General features: G+C 39.6%; 1 protein-coding gene across 2 annotated transcripts in view; it reads right to left on the reverse strand.

Moving 5' to 3' along the window:
• LOC149181252 (ABC transporter D family member 2, chloroplastic-like) overlaps positions 1–21,223 on the reverse strand; it is a 389,006-nt gene that overhangs the window by 200,410 nt on the left and 167,373 nt on the right. For both annotated transcript variants that reach the window (XM_089416532.1, XM_089416533.1), the window contains exon 6: positions 16,434–16,662. In XM_089416532.1, coding sequence (XP_089272658.1) covers positions 16,434–16,662 — 229 coding nt within the window. The remainder of the gene's footprint in view (positions 1–16,433; positions 16,663–21,223) is intronic.

Raw genomic sequence — 21,223 nt, forward strand, 5'->3', positions numbered from 1 at the left:
ATTTAAAGTTAATGATGCAAATCAAGTCTTGTTTCTTAGAAATAAGCTGAAGGAAATTAAGAAGGGAAAAGATGACAGTATGCAATCATATTTCTTAAGGATCACCAAGATCAAGAACGATCTCCTATCTATTGGGGAAGTAATTCCTAACAGGGAAATGACACTCACAACTCTTGGAGGACTGCCATCTGAATGGTATATATTCAAGACTACTCTTCTCAACAATAACGTAATTCCTGGATATGAGGAATTAATGGCCAAATGCATTCAAGAAGAAACAAGGATGGAAGAGCAAGAAATGCCCATACTTAAAGGTCATCCATCTGCCTTTTCTTCTCATACTAAAAGAAGAAATAATTCCGGGGCTAAATTCAAAGGAAAGGCTAGACCAAAGGGTGGAAGAAAAGGACGATGTTACAATTGCAATAAAACGGATCACTATGCTAGGGAGTGCCCTGATAAAAGGGACTTACATCGGAATGATGATCAAAATCCCTCTCAAGGAAATCAAAGGAATGGCAGGTTAAATGGCAGAGGTAAAAGAAGTGTTGCAAATCAAGGAAGAGGACAACCTTCAAGAAGGCAAGAAATTCCAAGTACGAATCTAACATTGTTAACAATAAGCAAGATGAATATTATCTACCAGCAGCTCTATCTACTACTGCTCCCCTGGACTCACTAGGAAATTGGCTTATTGATAGTGGTGCCTCAAGGCACTTCACTGGTTACAAAGAATCAGGGTAATACCATCCACTTACAAGATGTATTATATGTACCTGATCTCAAAAAGAACCTGGTGTCCATTTCGGCAATGGAAGACAAAGGTTACAAGGTGGCCTTCAGCGATGGCAAGGTACATGTATGGAAGAAGAACTTTAAAGATGCTTTTACTCTTGGGTTTCGAGTTGATTCATTATATCAGGTCGGTGGAAGTCCGTTGGGTGACATGTCTTGTGACACATCTCTTCAGTCCAAACTATGGCATCGAAGGTTTGCTCACCTTCATTATAAAGCTCTACCCAATGTAAAAAAAATGGTGACCGTGATGCCCGAGTTCAAATTAGAGCAAGAAGGTGTATGTCTAGGATGTGCCGAAGGAAAGCTCAAAAGGGGACCATTCCCCTCAAGCCAAAGCAAGACCTCCGATATATTGCAGTTGCTTCACTCAGACATCCGGTATGATGCCTGTGAACTCCTTGGGAGGATATTTATATTACCTCACTTTTACAGATGATTATTCTCGCAAGACTTGGATATACTTCTTGAAAAAGAAGGATGAAGTGTTCTCCTAGTTTTGACACTTCAAAGCCTTGATCGAGAATCAAACCGAAAAGAAGATCAAGACCTTAAGGACTGATAATGGGACTGAATATGAATCCAATGAGTTTCATGACTTTTGTAAAGAGGCTGGCATTAAGAGTGAGACTACCACACCTTATACTCTTGAGCAGAATGGTGTGGCAAAAAGGAAGAATCGTACAATTGTGGAAGTTTCTCGTGCTATGCTCCATGATCAAAGACTTCCGAAGTTTCTATGGGCCGACGCTGCAAATACCGTCGTATATATACAAAACTGATGCCCTCATCAAGCATTGGGTTCCAAGACTCCCAAAGAAATGTTCATCGGTAAGAAACCTGACGTATCTCATTTTAGAATTTTTCGAAGCCCTGTATATTTTCATGTGCCGAAAGAAAAAAGGAATAAATTAGGTGCATCTGGAAAGAAAGGAATCTTCATGGGCTATAGCAAAAATACTAAGGTCTATAGAATCTATGTAGCTGGTCAAAGGGAATTTGAGATTAGTCATGATGTCACCTTTGACAAAGATATGGCTCTTAGCAAGGTAGACAATCTTCCTACTTTAAGGAGATCTAAAAACGCTAACACCGGGGAACCGAAGGAAAAAGAAGATGAGACGATGCCTGATGTGGAAGAACCTATGGATCCTATTGATCCTCCTCCGCAAGAGCCTTCCTCTGCTAGGAAGAGGCCTTCATGGCTTAGGGGGACACTTGATGATGCTGAAGGACACATTACACCCCGAGGAACCTTCCATGAAAGTAAGAAGCCGAACAGGTATCAGGGATACTTGAGATTCATGAGCACGATCATCCAAAATGAGCCTTCGTCATTCACAAATGTTGTCGAGCATCAAGTATGGAAGGATGCTATGATCGAGGAATATGAGTCCATTATGAAAAACGATGTTTGGGATGTGGTCCCCAGACCCTAGGACAAAGAAGTTGTCACTTCAAAATGGCTTTACAAGATAAAGCATTCAGTTGATGGAAGTGCGGAAAAGTATAAGGCTCGTTTTGTCTCTCGTGGCTTCTCCCAGAAGGAAGGTATAGACTATGACGAAATATTTGCACCTGTTGCCTGATATACAACCATCCGCTCAATCATAACCCTTGCTACTTCGCAAGGATGGAACCTACATCAAATGGATGTCAAGACAACGTTCTTACATGGTTCAATCAAAGAGGAGGTCTATGTGGAGCAACCCGAAGGATTTGAAATTTATGATCGAGAATCTCATGCGTGCAAGTTGAAGAAGGCCCTCTATGGGCTAAAGCAAGCACTCCGAGCATGGTATGAGAGGATCGATAGCTACTTGATGAAGCTGGGATTCACTAGAAGTGAAGCCGACCCTAACCTTTACTTTAAGGTTATAGATGACAAGCCTCTCATACTGGTGCTATATGTTGACGACCTCTTTCTAACAGGTGCAGACCCTCTCATTCATGAATGTACGAGGGAGCTAGCTTTTGAGTTCGAGATGAAAGACCTAGGACTTATGCACTATTTCCTAGGACTGGAAATCTGGCAGAAACCAGGGGAGATTTTCCTATCTCAAGGAAAATATGTGGTGAAGATATTGGAAAGATTCAGCATGGTGCACTACAAGCCCGTAACTACCCCAATGGAGCTTGACTTCAAGAAGTTAAGCAGCAGCGTTGCCGGAACTGTTTTACGAAATGCTACTGAGTATCGTCAACTCGTCGAAGCATTAATGTTCTTGGTGCACTCCTGTCCGGTTATATGCTTTGCAGTCAACACTTTGAGTCAACATATGGTTGAGCCTCACCACTCACATTGGATTGGTGCCAAGAATCTGTTGAGATATCTTCGTGGCACAATCACTCATGGCTTGAGTTACACTATCGGATATGTGAGACTACTTGGGTATATTGATGTTGATTGGGCAGGCAGTGTGTGGACCGAAAGAGCACTCCCGAGTGTTGTTTCTCTTTGGGATCTGCCTCAATTTCCTGGATGAGTAGGAAGCAGAAGTCGATGGCTTTGAGCACCGTCGAGGCAGAGTACATTGCTGCTAGCATGGCCTCCTGTGAGGCAGTCTGGTTGCGAAAGCTCTTTAGTGAGCTGTTTGGATTTACATTGGATACCACCGTGGTTCTATGTGACAACCAGAGTGGGATCTGTTTATCAAAGAATCATGTATTTCATGATCGCTCCAAGCATATCGATATCAGGTACCACTATATTCGAGATATGGTGCAACGAGGAGCAATAAGGCTCCAACATATCGCTACAGATGAACAGGTCGCTGACATTCTGACAAAGACCCTAGGAAAGGTCAAATTCCTGACTTTCCGAGAACGACTTGGTGTCGTTCAAAGACCCTCTTATGAGGGTCGAGTATGATGTATTGAGCTCTGGGAGCTCCAGGGGGGCGCGGGGTACTTCTTGGAGCGACATGTGACCATAGGGCGACTCACCATCCCCTAGTGGTGCATTATGTACAGGGTAAAGGTTCAACTTTCCCTTATGACACCCCGTGGCAACTGTGGCACAGGATGATTAGTTCTCCTGTGGGCCAGGATGATTCGTTCTCCGTGGCGATTGTGGAGCCGTATGATTAGTTCTCCTGTAGGCCAGGATGATTAGTTCTCTGTAGCGTCCACTGCACAGGATGATTCGTTCTCCTATGGACAGGATGATTAGTTCTCTGTCAAGGCATCCTACCCATGCAGTCTGGGACTCATGGGAAGTACCTTTCGTTTGATCAATGAGCAGGGAAATGAGGATAGGGACCATATTAGTATTATCGATGGACGCATCGTCGTATCTACAGTACTCCCTATGCTAGGATGACCTCCATTGGTCTGGGATCAATCATACTGATCTGGGATCAGTAAGAGTGGTTCACACTCTGAGACTGACTTCAGGTCAGTGGAGGATGGTATGATACATCCTCGATCATTTCTTCTTCTTCATAGTTTGAGCAGAGCAAAGTAGAGCACAGCAGAGTTGGCTCAAGCTGTACAAGACAGTGCATTTGATGGATGGATAGCAACGACAGTCTGACAGATGAAGTTCTCCCTAGTTGAGAGGGAGTGTTAAAATTGGCAACTAGGGCCAAACTCCATGTGGATCACCTTATTTATGGCTTCTAATATTTTTCCTAGATTCCTCTCATTGAGAGGTGTAGGATTGATCTAAAGATCATCTGATTCCGATAAGTATTTATGAAGATATGAATTTATTTTAATTATGGACAAATTGTCAAGGTCGGCCAGCAAACTTATGTAGGCTCAGAAGCCCAACAGTGATGTCTATTCAACCTCAACGTTTGCATATAAATACAAAGAGCATTCTCCTCATTTGGACAATTCAATTCACTCATCATGTCTCTCTCTCCCCTACGCATAAAAGGAGCCTCTCTCTCTCTCTCACACGTGTGGCTGAAAGGAAGACATCCTAAGGCAAAGAAGACGCAGAAAGAAAGACGTTAGGGCAGCAGGTCATCTCTTTGACCAGCATTGACCAAGCGTTGACCTTCCAGAAGTGTGAATTGGGTGTGGTTGCCTCTCCTAGGTAGGCCGCAATTTTTGGCACGAAAATTGAGGTGATATGACCTCTGATTTGATCGGTATTGACTGTCCTAGTTTAGGGCTGCAGTCGACTTCAGAAATCTGCAAATTGACTGAACTTTTGGGGCTATTCAAGGGTTGTTTCTTCAGGCTGTTTGAGGACAAGTTGACCAGAAATTGACCAAGTATTTTAGAGGTCAATTTCAGCTAGTTTGACCAAGTTTGACTTTGCTGATATAGGGTTTGCTGTTGCTGATATAAAATTACAAAATTCAGATTTTGTACTATTTCTCTCTGCTGAACTATTGAAGATAAAAGAAGATTTGATCAAAGGGTTTCCCCACATTGGGGTTTGTCCCTGGCTAGCCGCCACATCTTGTGTCTCTTGTCTTGGCTTGTTTTCTGTTGATCATTTAATGTTCTATCTGCACTTTACTTAATGTATATGTGATTGCTAAGCTGTGGCCAATAAGAAGAAAAATAAGTAAACTGCGCAAAGCATAGAACATACCATAATTTAACACATCTGTCTCCTGAGTCCTAATTACTACTAGCATTTTCATTGTCTATTGAAGAATTTGCGTTGCTGCCAACTCTGTATGAGCCACCTGCTCTGTAGTTAACACTGCATTGCGCTCCTCAGTACCTAGTTGCTACTATCTGCAATTGTCACTTTGGATATGACTACATCACTAACATTGATCCATCCTCCTACTAAATACTATGGGCCCCTATAGCAAGGTAATGATCCGTGAGGAGGACGCCTCAATGGACCCTGCCCAAATATGGCACACTGGAGTCTCATACTCCTCCTCGATCTAGTGCCCCACTATCTCCTTTTGAGCCTAGTCCCGGGCTAGGACTCTTCTTCATTCTGCAACTCACACTAGAATACTCGCACTTCCTTCGGCACCTATCTCTAGCAACTGGAACATAGTTGCAGGAAGCGCCCCCCCCCCCGGATCCTAGGCCGGAATCGCGTCCCGTACGGAAGCGTTCCGGAACCTCCAGCCGAAGCGCGATTCCAGTTTTCATGAAGCGCGATTCCGAATTTTTAAAACGATTCCTGGTTTTTGGGTTGCGTTGCCCCCGATCCGCGCTTCGGAGGGCGCTTCGGGCCTCCGGAAGCGCCACGCTTCGGGCCCGGAAGCGCACGCTTCACGAGCGCTTCGGAGCGCTTCCGGAAATTTCCGCGCGGGCTCGGTTTTAAACTTAAATTTTTTTAAATTTTTTTTAAAAGTTAACTTAACTTGCAATGAGGGGGTGGGTTAGGGTGAGTTTAGGTGAGGAATGAAAAGCATAAAGCTCCCATTCATTCCTCATTTTCTCACTTTGAGTTTATGAGAGTTGGAGAAGAGAAGAGAGGAGAGGAGAAGAGAAGAGAGGAAAGGAGAGGAGAAGAGAGGAGAGCTTGGAGGAGTGAAGAAGGAGGAGCTAGGAGAAGGAGGAGGAGCTTGGAGCAAGAGCTTGGAGGACTTCATCTACAAGAGCTAAAGAGGTAAGTTCAAACCCCAAACTCCCTTGTTTTTTTGAAAAAAAAATTGTATTTTTCTCCTCCCTCTCCTACTCTTTCCCATTGTTTCTACTTGCTCCTTTATTTACAGGTTGTCCACCACCTATATCCATATTCCAAGATGGTGTTCTTTTGGCTTCTATGTATCATTCCACTCTTGGTTTTAATGATGGCAAGGGTGAGGAATAGAGGGGAAGAGGAAGGGGATGAACTTGGTCCTAATAGTAGTGACCCAATGTATGATGAGGAGGAAGGGTTTGAAGAGGAAGGGGATGAACTTGAAGGGGACACTGAAGCACAAGATGCGCAAGGTACATCAACACCCTTGTGGAACTATGTGACCAAACTTGATGGGGGAAAGGGTGGTGGATCTTACAAATTTGTGTGCCCTCATGGTTGTCATGGAGGAAAACCATATACGGGTTCATATACCCATCTGAGGAGGCATCTTTGTGGTGTGCTGGACAGTGATGAAAAAAAGGGTTCTGTGGGGGTACAAATTTGCCCAAACATTTCAACTGAAGAAAGAAGAAAATACATCCAAATAGAGATGGCTGCACAACAAAAAAACAAGAAACAAAAAACTCATTCTGAATCAAGTGCAACCTCTAAATTTGGTAGTTGCCCATCTCCTCATGGTACTTCTGCAACCTCTGGAGGTAGAAGAACAATAGGGGATTTCCTTAATGTTGCTGGGAGGGATGATGTGGATGGAAAGATAGTCCGTTTTCTTTGTGCTTGCGGTGTACCATTCAATGTGCTTCGCTCTCCCTATTGGCAGGACATGGTAAAGGCCATCAATGAAGCCCCAAAAGGATACAAGGCCCCCAACTATGAGAAAGCTAGAACAGTGTTATTAGAAAGAGAAAAAGCTAAGGTTCAAAGAGCTTTGACACGTTTTACACATGAGTGGGTGGATTCTGGGGTATCCATTGTATCAGATGGGTGGACAAATATTAGAAACCAACATTTGATAAATGTTCTTGGTGTTTCTTCTAGTGGTGCAGTATTTATTGCATGTCATGACTCCTCCTCCATCAGTGCAACTGCACAAAACATTGCAGATCTCCTATTGAAATCAATCAAAGATGTTGGTCCGAATAATGTGGTTCAAGTGATCACAGATAATGCAGCAAATTGTAAGGCAGCAGGAAAAATTATTGAGCGTACTCATCCACACATCTTTTGGTCTGGGTGCCTGGTTCACACATTGAACCTTTTGATGCATGATATTGTGAAACACAAAGATTGTGGGTGGATTGCTGAGGTTTACAGGAAAGGGAAGCAGCTCATTAAATTCATCACAGGGCATACAAGGGTAAACTACTTCTATGGCACTTACTCCAAGTTGCAATTGCTTAAAATTGCAAAGACAAGATTTGCTAGTTATTACCTCACCTTTAGGCGGCTAGTGAGGGTGAGACAAGCTTTAACTAATCTGGTGTGTGCTGAAACATGGGATGAAATTAACACTGACTCAGATGGTGCTAATGCAGTCAAGGACACTGTTCTTGACAGTTACTTTTGGTCACAGGTTAAATATGTTTTGCAATTCACCAAACCAATTTATTACATGATCAAGTTTGCAGATTCAGATCGACCAGTAATTGGGGAGGTGTATGAGCAAATGGATAGCATGTTGGGGCAGATTAAAGACATTGTTGAGCCTAGAGATACCACCTTGTACAATTATATTCGTATAGAGGTGCAAAACCTATGGGAAATGCTAAATATTCCATTGCATGCATTAGCATATGTTTTGACACCTAAATACTATCATCCATCATGGCTTTCAACACCAGCACCTGGGGGGGGAAGCAGGAAAAAACCACACCAAGATAGAGAGGTTCACGAAAAATATATGGCTGCATTGAGTAAATTAATCCCTGATGAGGAGGAGGTTGCATTGGTACGGAGACAGGTGAGCAACTATACGCTCAACACTGGTCCATTTGGGAGCATGCATGCAATTCAAGATCGAGAGACTTTTTCTGCTCTTGAGTGGTGGAACATGCATGGAGGGGGTACTCCACTTCTACAGAGTTTGGCATTGCGGGTGCTATCACAGGTGGTAAACACTTCTTCTGCAGAGAGGTGTTGGAGCTCTTATTCTTTCATCCACAGTGTTAAAAGGAACAGGTTGAATTTAGACCGGGCAGAGAGCTTGGTTTATGTTCATTACAACTTGCGATTGTTGTCCCATTACTGTGAAGATGCAAAGTCTAATAAAGACTTGTTGATTTGGGACAAGAATCCAGAGGAGCCCAATTTGGAGGATGGAGTGTTGCGACTAGAGCAATTAGAGGATGCTCTTATCCAGGTATGTCCATTGTGGTATGAATTTTCCAATTTTCCCTTATAAAGCATTTCTCTAATTCATGTTTTTAATTTTTTTGTTAACTAGTGTTTTTTTTTTTTGCATGAATTTTTTGAGCGATTCTAGGATGATGATGACCGTGTTGATATGCCACCACCCCCACCCCCATCTGGTCCCTTGGTTCCTAGGTTCCATGGTTCAACACCAACAGCAGGGGGTTCTTCTTCATCAGTTTCAGTGCCACGACTTACACAGGGACCATCTTCTTCATTGCCACCACGTGGAGGCCCGCCATCACGTTCTATTCGTGGTGGAAGGAGGAGAGATTAGTAGATATATTCACAATCTACTACTTTTTGTCATAGATTACTCATTAGACTTGTAGACTTGTGAATTTGAATTTTGAACCTTTTTGGCTTGGCGGTGACCAAGTGACATATTTTGTAAACATTATTATTTGAATTTTGGACATGACAAATGTTGACAGTTGCTCACTTGCTAGATAAATCATAATATGCTCTATGTTTTATGTTTTATAATATGCTTAAATGTTTTATGTTTTATAATATGCTTAAAAATTTGATGTATGTTTGTAATAGCTAGAATATAGATGATTGTTGTACATACTAGTAACTACAATGGAATCATGGATGCCATATCTATCTTGATTTATGCAAAAATATGCATGTTTTCATGTCTTCTACAATTAATTTGGTATTTGGGATGTTTGTTTTGAGTATAAATGCAAAAAAATATAAAAATATATATATATATAGCAGACGCTTCGCTTCCTAGATTTTTGGAAAATGACGCTTCCGCGCTCCCGCTTCCGCTCCCGCTTCGTGCAACATTGAACTGGAAGTTGATCTGCTATCCATATCTGCATTCTAGCTCACTCGCATGGCCTCTTCTGGCAAGCTCGTGTGAGCATCTCTAGAAAGCTGCAAAAACTGTGAAACTCAAATAACAGGAATCTCCTCCCTTTCCTGCTCGTTTGCCAGCACTGAAACTCGCACTCCCTCTTGGAATGCACAGAACTTCTATTGTCATCCTTGCTCTGCCTTCAGTTGCTCTCTGAGGCTACTCACTCGGCCTTTCTAAATGTCCCTCTCCGAAAACTGGCACACGAACTATAATCGCATCAACTTGAACTGGTTGCTTTTGCAAACCCGCACTTCTTATTGCAACTAGAAATCTAGGATCTCCTCCATAAAACTGGATCTGGAAACCCTATGAGAAATCTAGAAATTCCTCCTTTTGTGTGTGTACTTTCTCTTTCCACCCGACACGGATTCTGCTCTAGCAATTCGCTGCAAAACCCTCTGTGTCCAACTAAGGAATCTACTCAGCGAAAATCTGAGTTGTCGTTGCTCCCTTTGTCTGCTAGAATTACTCAATCTGGAAAGTCAAATTTTTCTACCACTCTGCACTGAAAAATTGAACTTCCCCTAAGCAACTCAGCCTGTCTGGCTAGGCACTGCGCAACACTAGAAAATTTTGGCCTACTACTCCCTCTTAACAGCAAAATTCTCTTTCTACCTCTGAGCTTCCCAAATGATCAATCATGCTCTAATTCCATGTGAAAATTTCAAGTCTGAAATCCTATTGCAGCAACTGGAAATTATTCTTCTAATTGTTAATTAATTTAACAATTTATTTCCTACAACAAATACTGAATAAATCACACTGCAACCTTCACAAATAAAACTACGGAAAATAATAGTACTGGAAACTAAGAAAAATTCTAGAACACACACAAAAATTAACACAGTTATTTTTGGACAAATGTCCCTAGAAAAATCCCAACTTGGAAAATCCAATGTAGCAGCTAAGGCTTTTTATTATTATGCAGTTGTGAGAAATTCTAAGTACAATCTAGATGTCGAATATTGACTATCCTACAAAGAAAATACTGCCAAAAATATCTTGAGGGAAATTACCCTCACTCCGAGCAATCTCGACACTCAATAGGAACTTAAAAGCAAGTCGTCCACCTAGCTCTACGTCATCCTAAAGCTACCTGCCACACATGTTGCCTGAATTGACTGCCAATCTAGCCGTTTTGCCTGTTGTTGACTGGGAAAACGCTTCTCTAGCCTTCTGGAACCTGCACCCAACCTCTAGAACTGAAAGCATCTTCCTTCCTCAGCAAATCGAACTACCCTATAAAGCTTTTGCGCTGCTTCTACGCAACTTCCTAGAGAAATTTCGGCCTCTCTCTGCAATGCACTTCATCGGATCTGGAAAACTTCCTTCGGCTCACTCTCCCTGCCCCTCACTCTCTACTTCCTTTTGAAGCTCGAACTCTTACGGCAACTGTTGGCTCTCTAGAAAAATCGAACTCTCCAAGGAAATAGAACTCCACAAGTGTGTTCTCCATCTACCCATCGACTTCTTATAATATTTTGTTGGACCTCCAACGGCCAAGATTAAAACTTAATCAAGGGCCCAAATTAATCTTCAGTCGATCCGTGTGAGTTTCTAGATGATTCACACCTTATCTCAATTAATTCAGATTAATTAACTCCTTTTCCTATGTTTAGACCTATGAAATAATTAGAAATAAGCTAATAGTCTAATTATGACACTTCTAGGTGGAATTTCCATAAACGATTTTTGGGTTATGGAGAAATCCTATGTTTTAGCCTTTCTGCAAAGTTTCGAGACTAGAACACCTTCGATGCTACAGAAACTAACAGTCCTCCTAAGATTTCAAGAGATGGTATGCCCAATCCTGCAAAGACATCAACACTCCCTCTCACCAAGGGAGACATTCTGCATCATGCCAAGCTTGTCTCTGAAGTATACAAATTTTGGTCTAGACAGAGGCTTGGTGAGAATGTCTGCAATCTACTCATTTGTGGATATGTGCTAGAGCTTCACTGCTACCATGTTTCAAATTAAGTGACCTGATCAAATAGTCCTACAAGAAGCTTTCAAAGCAACACTGCTTCACAACTTGCGACACTAGTTGCAATATACTTCGCCTTTGTTGTATTGAGTGCGACAAAAGTCTGCTTCCTACTAAATGAAGCGAACAAAGTTCGTTCTTCAAGTTAAATACTCCAGAAGACTTGGAATATAACGATCTCCATTGAGATACAATAATATATATTAAATATATGAATAAGAATGATTGATTACAATGAGAACAAGAGGCTTGCTTATATACCAAGCAAGTGTCTCCTCATGAAGAGTCATGTCTCATTTAGACATGCCTCTTCAACCTAATTACTAATTAACTAATCATTATTTATGATTATTATTGTTTACATTATTTTACATTATTTATATATATTTTATTTGTAACATTGCCTTCTTCCTCAAAAAGCTTTGTCCTCAAAGCTTGTCGATGAAAAAGGCTTGATCTCTTTTTCGGGTTCGAATGTCTTCTCATCTCGTAATAGTCATCTTCGTCGATACAAGTTGATATGATCTTCTTAGTGACAAACAAAATTGTCGCACTGAGAAGGGATCAGACCATCCTAGATTAATCTTCTGTGGAATATTCTAATCACTGGAATTTTGTAACGACTTGTCATCGTAGGACTGGATTGAGGTTACATTACTCTTCTCTAGAACATCAGTTTGTTGTTGGCAGAAATGGCAGGGACGCGGGGTTGGAGCAGCAGTGATTTTTTTTTTTATATTGACCTCTTTTTCTTCTTTTTTTAATCTTTTAAATGGCCAAAGGCCTGACAGTAGTATGGAGAATCTCCAGAAACTAGTGGCAAAATGCTTTAACGGCAACGACATTGACGAATTTGATGGTCAAGGACGTGGATCTGAGAACGAGCTCTATACAGCGGTGAAGATGCCAGAGGATCGACTGCTCTGATACCAAATGAAGCGAACAAAGTTCGTTCTTCAAGTTAAATACTCCAGAAGGCTTGGAATATAAAGATCTCCACTGAGATACAATAATATATATTAAATGTATGAATAAGAATGATTGATTACAATGAGAACAAGAGGCTTGCTTATATATCAAGCAAGTGTCTCTTCATGAAAAGCCATCTCTCATTTAAACATGCCTCTTCAACCTAGTTACTAATTAACTAATCATTATTTATGATTATTATTGTTTACATTATTTATATATATTTTATTTTTAACACCTTCCCAACATCTATTTAGTGAACAAATTATGTGATTCATACTTGAGTCAACTCTTTCATGATGGAGTCAATGATGGTTTAAATAGTTTAGATTCACCTTTACAATGATCATAAAGCCTGTTAAAAGATATACATAAAACACCAAGGAAGGAAAAAACTTGACATTCTAAATAAGCATGTAAAGTATACAAAAAAATTGTAGCAATGTTAGAAAATGTTTTAAAACATGCATATATCCCCAATGGTTAGCTGAAGCAGTAATGATCTAGATGTGAGATCTCTCCTCCCAAAAGTAGGGTAGATCATGGGTTCAACTCTTGATCCCATTGGGGTTAGGCTCTGTAGTCAAGGCGGGCAGTTTACCTTAGTTACCACTAGTCAATGGTGGTGAAGTCTCCAAGAGTCTCCCATGCATAGTTATCTATCTATCTATATATATAAACTTGGAATGAAAGCACGGAAAACCCCGGAGTACTTCCCTAGATATCATGGACGGTAAACTGGGTAAACCATTGACCGTGATTATGGGACCTCGCCCCAAGGGAATCAAAGAGAGCCGAATCTGTGAACACAAACAACTAGCAACAATATCAAAGAACTTCGTGTCTGACTCTAGACCACTTGAGCTAATCCTTTGGGTGTATTTATCTTGGAAACCTTTAGGTTAATCTCTGAGACCTACCGAGGAAGCCTCCCCTATGGAGATAGCATTTGCCCTCAAAACATCAAGGGAATTCACTATTAAAATGACAATTGTGGTGGATCCCATTGTTGTCGGGACCTAGTGAGACCTAGCATTAGGGTGCTAAATTTTGCGGTAACAGGGACCACTAGCAACAATATTGTAAGCAATATAACCGTAATGATGGGAAATTCATAAGCAATAGGTACAAACCTCAAAGAAACTGCTACAAGTGAAATAAGTGACAAAGTTGTGACAATGAAAAATTCATAAGCAATCAATGCATACCTCTCAAGCCACAAAGAGATAAGTACTTCATATTTTTCTCCCTTAATTATTATTATTATTATTATTTGCTCAGCACCTTGTCCTTGTATTTTGCTTGGTTATGATTTTCTTCTATGGCCTCCTGAATGGAGTTTGCAGACATGAAGAATAGCAACATAATTCATGTAGTAGATGGCAGCATCGAGAACTACAAAGCAAAGTTGTGGTAAGAGGGTTCTCCTAGAACGAGGGAGTGGACTACGAGGAGATTATCTGCTCCAGTGGCCAAATGGTCAGGTTCTTGTATGACATAAAGATACGAGCATAAACTCAACAGGAGTGATTGGTGTTCGAGAGGGAGGATTGTACATATTGTTAGGAAATCTAGGATCGTGCCAGATGACTGGAAGAACTTACAGTTCCAAGGAAGTAGACAGTTAGGGAAAGTGGAAACGACAATCTTCGAAGAAAATGTCATGCATTGAGATTGGTAAGATGCTCAAAGACAAAAAGGTCCCTAGGATAAATATGCCTTCTTTGTAGGGACCATATCGAACAACAAAAGGAATTGCTTATGTGACAGAGAGAGGAACAGTGGCAAAAGGACTTTCTTACGTGACAAAAGGAGCAACAGTGGCAAGAGAATTTGCTTCCTTGATAGAGGGAGCAACCATAATTACCACAGGAAGACCTACTTCAGTGTCAAAGGGAGTTGACCTCGGAATTTGAGATGAAGGATCTTGGCCTAATGTGTTATTTCTTAGGATTGGAGGTGTGACAGAGAGTTGATGAAATCTTCCTTAGAAAGGGAAAGTATATTGTATAGATTTTGAGGAGACTCGGTATGATGGACTTCAAGTCCATGGCTACTCTTATGGTTTCTAATATGAAGAAGCCAAGTGATTCTGCTTCAGATTGTGATTTGGTGGATCCCACGATGTACAGGTAGTTGATTGGATCCTTGATGTAACTGGGTAACACCAAGCTGGATATTTGCTTTGTAGTGAACACCTAGAGCTAGTATATAGTTGAGTTGAGGCAAATACATTAGGTTGAGAAAATACATTGGGTTGCAGCAAAGTGTGTGTTGAGGTACCTACGTGGTACAGTGGGATATGGTTTGAGATATGTCTTATGTGAAAATTTCAAGTCTGAAATCCTATTGCAACAACTAGTATTATTTCTTCTAAATGTTAATTAAATTAGCAGTTTATTGCTACAACAACAATGAAATAACCACACTGCAATCTTCAAAAAAATACTGCAGAAAATAATAGCGTTGGAAACTAAGAAAATACTAACACAGACACATAAAAATTGACTTAGTTATTTTTGGACAATTGTCCTCAGATAAACCCAACATGGGAAAACTGGTGTAGAAGTTGAGGGTTTTATTATTATGCAGCAGTGAAATCTGAGTACAATCTATGGATGCCCAACTGGCAATCCAAACAGCAAGTATTTGACAGAAATAATTAGAGAGAAAATTATCTCACCCCACAAGCAATCTCGACATTGGCTTCTCTAGAAAAACTGATTGTCCAAACCCTAGCATAGGCCCTTTCTGTATTCCTTGCGTTGCCTCTCACACATGTGGCTCAAATCAGCATCTGAGAAAGTCGTCTAGCCTATCTCTGCTGCTAGAAGTGACTCTCCGACCCTCTGGAAGACTTTCCCAGCCTCTGAAAGCTGAATCGACTTCCTCCCCAACTAAATCAAATTGCTCTGCTTCAACTACTACGTAGTCCCTGTGCTGCTTCTGCATGGATCACTTCTCTCACTTGCTGCTGCCTCTCCGGATCTGGAAAACTTCCTCCAGATCACTGTCCCTGCCCCTCACTATCTCTGCTTCGATCTCTAGCTCTCCGACAATTGTTGTTGTTCTCTGGAAATTGATCTGCCAAGGAAATTGAACCCCTCAAGTGTGTTCTCCAAGTGCCCATTGACTTATTCTTATAATTCTCTGTTGGATCTCCAATGACCAAGATTAAAACTTAATCAAGGGCCAAAATCATATTAGAGTTGACCCGTGTGATTTTCTAGATAATTCGCACCTTGACTTAATTAATTATGATCAATTAACTAGTTTTCCTAAGTTTAGACTTAGGAAACATTAAAAATAGGTTAATAATCTAATTAAGCCCATCTTTATGCGGAATTTCCATAAACGATTTCTAGGTTATGGAGATCTCATGTGTTATAGCCTCTCCACAAAGTTTTGTGACTAGAAGTTAGAACACATCCGATGCTACAAAAACTAACATCTTAGGTGATGAAGTGAGACTACAGAGATATACTAACTCAGATTGGGCTGAGAGTGTAGAGAATAAATAGAGCACATTTGGGTGTTGCTTTAGCTTGAGATCAACTATGACATCTTAGTTTAGTGAAGCAAACAAAGTTCCTTCTACAAATTAACTACTCCAAAAGATTTGGAATATAAAGATCTCCATTGAAATACAATAATATATATTAAATGTATGAATAAGAATGATTGATTACAATGAGAACAAGAGGCTTGCTTATATACCAAGCAAGTCTCTCTTCATGAAGAGTCATGTCTCATTTAGACATGCCTCTTCAACCTAATTACTAATTAACTAATCATTATTTATGATTATTATTGTTTACATTACTTTACATTATTTATATATATTTTATTTGTAACAGAAGGTGAAATTATAAAGGATAGATAAGTACCTAACCGATCAATGACAGCTGAGAAAGCACTGATAGCCTGAAACTGGTATACAATTAGTGAGAAGTCACCCAAGACATGATTGAAAGCGGAGTAAGACTGATTGATCACTCCAAATTCGATTTTGCCAGAGAAATACATGGGAGCCACAACAGCTGCAGGTAAAATTTGAATTAGGTATCGGTATCCACTGGTGAAGAAGTCCAAGTTCCGTGATGAAATCAATAATTGCTGCAGACAGTGAGAAATAGAATCAATATTTTAGATCAGAAATCCAAGATATATACAAGCATTACAACAGAGTTATACACTGTGGCAACATTCTCTGAAAACAGAAATACTAAAGCTTTTCATTTTGGTAAACAATCATCTGAAATTAAAAAGACAAGGAAATATCAGAAAATAAAATATGTCAAAGAGACCATGGAAGAAAGAAAAACGATTTCTTATGAGGTTAATGATTGGGATTGACTTGCTAATAGGAATTTGAAGGTTGCAAGAAAATAGACATAACTGAAGCAGCTAAATAAAATGATACTGAAAATCTACCTAATGTTACATATCATTCCTTCAGTGGCCCCTACTAAGCACATATATAATTTATCAGTAATATCCTCAATGATATAAAATATAGTCCCTTACAGAGCACAAACACAATGACACCAATTAAATTTATGAAGAAAAAGGAGGACACAATACAAAATGCTGCATTTTTTACGAAAGTACACAACTAGGTAAAATAATTCTACAGAATCATATTTTTCCTAGAGTGGCATCGAGTGACCATGTTTAAGAGGTCATCAAGAGTTCAACACAAAAGCATTCCACTCTAAGAAAAGCATGGATCAGTGAGCTCATAATAAAGAAAAGAACACTTGACTAATTGCAAATGATTATGGAAGCAATCTTCAAGCTAGACATGTGAGAATGATCTTTCAGGTTTGTTCCAGAGTTACTGCACTGTGTTTTTGTAATGTCCCCATCATTTTTAACAGCAGCGTTTTCTGTCCATTTTTGGCATTTTTTATCACTTTTGGTAGAAAGGTGCAAAAGAGTAATTTTGGTATTCTGTGTTTTGGTAAAAAGGTGGCAAACAAGTCAACTCAATATTAAATTAAAAAGAACTCTCAATGGGAAATTATAAAAGGGGAAAAGAGCTCATTTGAAAGGCATACTAATTGACCATTTCTATTTGCAGCTGAAGAGAGCTCAAGCGAGTTCCACCAGAGGGTTTCAAGGAAAAACCCTCAACCCAGTTTTGGCAGATTTAATTGCTACTCTAGCTGGTCCCCAATTTTGGTGGATTCCTTCCCACCCTAGTTGGGTTTTCTAATTGTCAGATTATCACTGATCTTCTTGCAGGGGTTTGGAGCAAATTATTTTGTTGGCAGGAAGAGTTCACTTGCAGAGGACCGAATTTCCTAGGAGGGCCGAGTTATGTGACTGGAGGTGCCGAAATTATAAAGAGGTCGTGCTCACCAAATGGGCCAAAAATCCACTCAAGAGGAGGCCGAATTAACTAGAAGAGGAGGGAGGCCGAATTGCTTTCACCCAGAAGCCGAATTGCCATTTCATCCAGGAGGGCTGGACTTTCTGGAATTTAAGGAGGCCAAGTCCCTTGTTTCCCCAAGAGGCTGAGTCCTTTTTTTCTCTAGGGCCGAGTTCTTACGATGAGAAGTTGTTTGTGGGCAAAAGGGACGAATTTCTAGCTACAGGAGGCTAAAATTTTTGGCAATTACCAAGGGCCGAATTTATACTCAGAGGGACGAGTTACAAAGGTCATATTTAGTAGGCTGATTTGCTGAAGATTGATATTTTACGGGTTGTGTGCATTCCCAGAATTTAATTTAAGAACAGAACTGTGCATTTCCAGAATTTATTTGAAGGCAGAACTTGCTTGGGTTGAAGGTCGTACTGCTTATTGTAGACAGCTGGAACAATCTCCCATGTTCTTATCTTCAAATTTGTAAAAATTTTCCCCCAGCTAATGAAGTAATGATGCTACATTTGGGATGAAATTTTCGGTGCATATTTATTTACTATGCAAGTTTGTTCATCATATATTTGATGAAATTTCTGAATGTCTATTGAAGTAAATTTTTGAGTTCGCATGTCATTTGTTTGTCAAATGTCTGCTATGGCAAAATTTGAATTTTTAAGGGAACTTGTACAATTTTAGTGTGGGTACATTACAGTAGTATCAAAGCATGGTCTTTGCCAGCTATGGTATCAAAACTTATGACCCCAGAAAGGTTTTTGAACGTGACATGTAAGAGACAGGGCACAGAAATAAGGAGAAAGAGCTGCAAATTGGTTCAGAACCAGATTCTACAGTGCACGGAGTTGACCACTTTGTGTCAACTACCCTATAGTAGCATACATTTTTTCAAAGCTTTCCATCATGATCAAGCAGCCAGACATCCAAAGATCATCATCTTTCAGCAGTTTTGCCAAGGTTGTAAATCCAAATTCTGCAGCTCTATGGGCCATTATGTAAAAATGATTCTAGTATGCTTATAAAGCCATGTAACACACCTAGGTAAGCCTAGAATTTTCAGCAAAGAGTTTCACTCTAGGGAGTTTTTTAACCTCAACTAATTTTTGTGTTATTCCTAAACATCAAATATTTAGCGGATTTTTTCTCCCAAGTGTACTGCAAAGCTAGAGTTGGCGCTCAATGGTGAAGTTTTAAGTCAGTCCTTGTGTATAGAGCCTATGTAAATTACCATACTAGATCATGTCTTGAGTCTCGCAGAATTTGGTTCAGTCTAGAGGTCAATTTTTAAATGTCAAAATTCGCCGTCCAGCGGGTTTTTCTTGTAAAAGATGTCAAAAGTGTTGTCTATAGAAGTTATAGGTGGTATGAATAATCATAATTAGACCTCATCACCTAAACTTTCTATCTAGACACACTTTGAGGGTGGAAAATGTGTTTATACCCCTCTAAAGCCATATTTTTCATTTTCCAGCAAAACATTAGACGGAAATTAGTCAAAAAAATTAAAATGGGAGAAAATAAAAAATTTCTTCAAGTGAAAAAACGATTTTTGGGAGAAAGTGGACTTTCTTGAGGAAGATTAAATATGAAGAACTCATTCCCAAGGAGAAAAATCCCAAAAAGTTTCGTTGGACCAAGGGAAATTAATTTCCTAGGGGAAATCAAATTTTTTTTGGTTCAATTGATTAAATTGAATGAGGGAATTTCAAAAAAAAAAAAAAATTAGAAAAATACTTTGTGGTCCTCCATCAAGAGAAAAATTTGATTTTTTTGAGGAAAATCAAATTAGTGGACCAAAGTCGTTAAGTGAATGGAGATTTTTCAAGGAGAAAAATTCAAAAAAAATATTTTTTGCGCCGGGATCAAAGCCTCCTTCAACAAATTCGATTTTTTTCTTATAGATCAAGGGTCAGGATTAAATTTTGGCATGGATCAAGCTTCAACTAGCTATTATTCTCAAGGATCAAATCAAATTTGTGCACTTCATTGGACCTAGTCGTTATCCACTTGGAGAGATATCTAGAACTCTCATTTTTTTCTATATAAGGAAGCTTTTAGCTTCTCATTTGTAACTTGGATCATCGGATTCAAAAGCAAGCTCTTGGCTAAGGAAGCTCTATGTACCATTTTATTTTCTGAGCAATAAAACAAAAGTCTTTGGGGGTGAAAGTGATGGTGTTGTTCTTCAGTTTTTATGGTAAATTTTTCTAAATAATGTTCTTAATGCTCTACTGATTTAAATTTAAACAGTTGCTATTTCATTAGCCAATTGTAGATTAACTATTTGCACAAGTAACTTGCATTAGTTATTGGGTTTAGATAAACAGTTTAATTCAATTGATCTAGCAGGTATTTCTAGATATTGCGATTTATTTTGTTATCTAACCTCTATTGATCTAACAACTTGATCTTAAGTGTGTAGAAATCTCTCTAATATTCAAATCTTAGGCGTGAGGGGAAGTCTTTGGTTGGACCAACCAACTCCCAAGACATAGAATCTGAAGAACCCATAGTTTGTGGGTCAAAGAATTATCTAACGATTATATTTTACAGAGGTTTCTTGACTTTGGATTGTGATTATATTTATCTTCAATCTATTTTCTCAATATTATTGTGCTATATTGATAGATCAGCTAATATAGAGCTTGTATTTTCATAGATATGTATATATTGTGAAAATTCACTAACCTTTATATAGATTTAACCTTGTAATATAGTTTTCTAGCAATTTTGTATATGTTTCTTTGGAATTCACCTTGTTTGTCTTGCAGATCTGAAGGAGGAGAATAGGGGCTTCATTTTAAAATTGTTTGCAAGTGGATCTAGCCTCACAAAAAGGAGAAACGAATTAATTTTGGAGTCCAAACCCTCCTCTTTCCTTGCGGCCTAGGTTAGCTGTTAATTTTTGGTAGCATCGGAAGGGCTCTAGCCTTAAAAATTGGTGGAGAGGCTAAGGCACATGAGTTCTAAAGAACCCAGAAACCGTTTGGTGAAATTCCACCCGGATTGTATTTTATTAAAATAATTAATATTTTTAATGGGGTTCCTAAGTCTAAACTTAGGGAAATTAAAATATTAATGGGTATTAATCAAAATATGGGTGAGAATGATCTAGAAGGTGGATCAAGTCATGTTTTGATCTTAGTCGTTGATTAGAGACTCAATCTTGGCCATTGAAGACTCAACAGGAAAAGTATAAAATGGAGGCTTGGGGTTCATTTAGAAACACACACAGAGAGATTGAGGAAATCGATTTTCTGAGGTGAGAAGTTCTCAGGAGGAAAATCAATTGGG

This window comes from Pinus tabuliformis, chromosome 3_2 (genome assembly GCF_031772625.1).
Source record: "Pinus tabuliformis cultivar Carrire ecotype Pingquan chromosome 3_2, CPIR1, whole genome shotgun sequence".
Lineage (NCBI taxonomy): Eukaryota > Viridiplantae > Streptophyta > Pinopsida > Pinales > Pinaceae > Pinus > Pinus tabuliformis.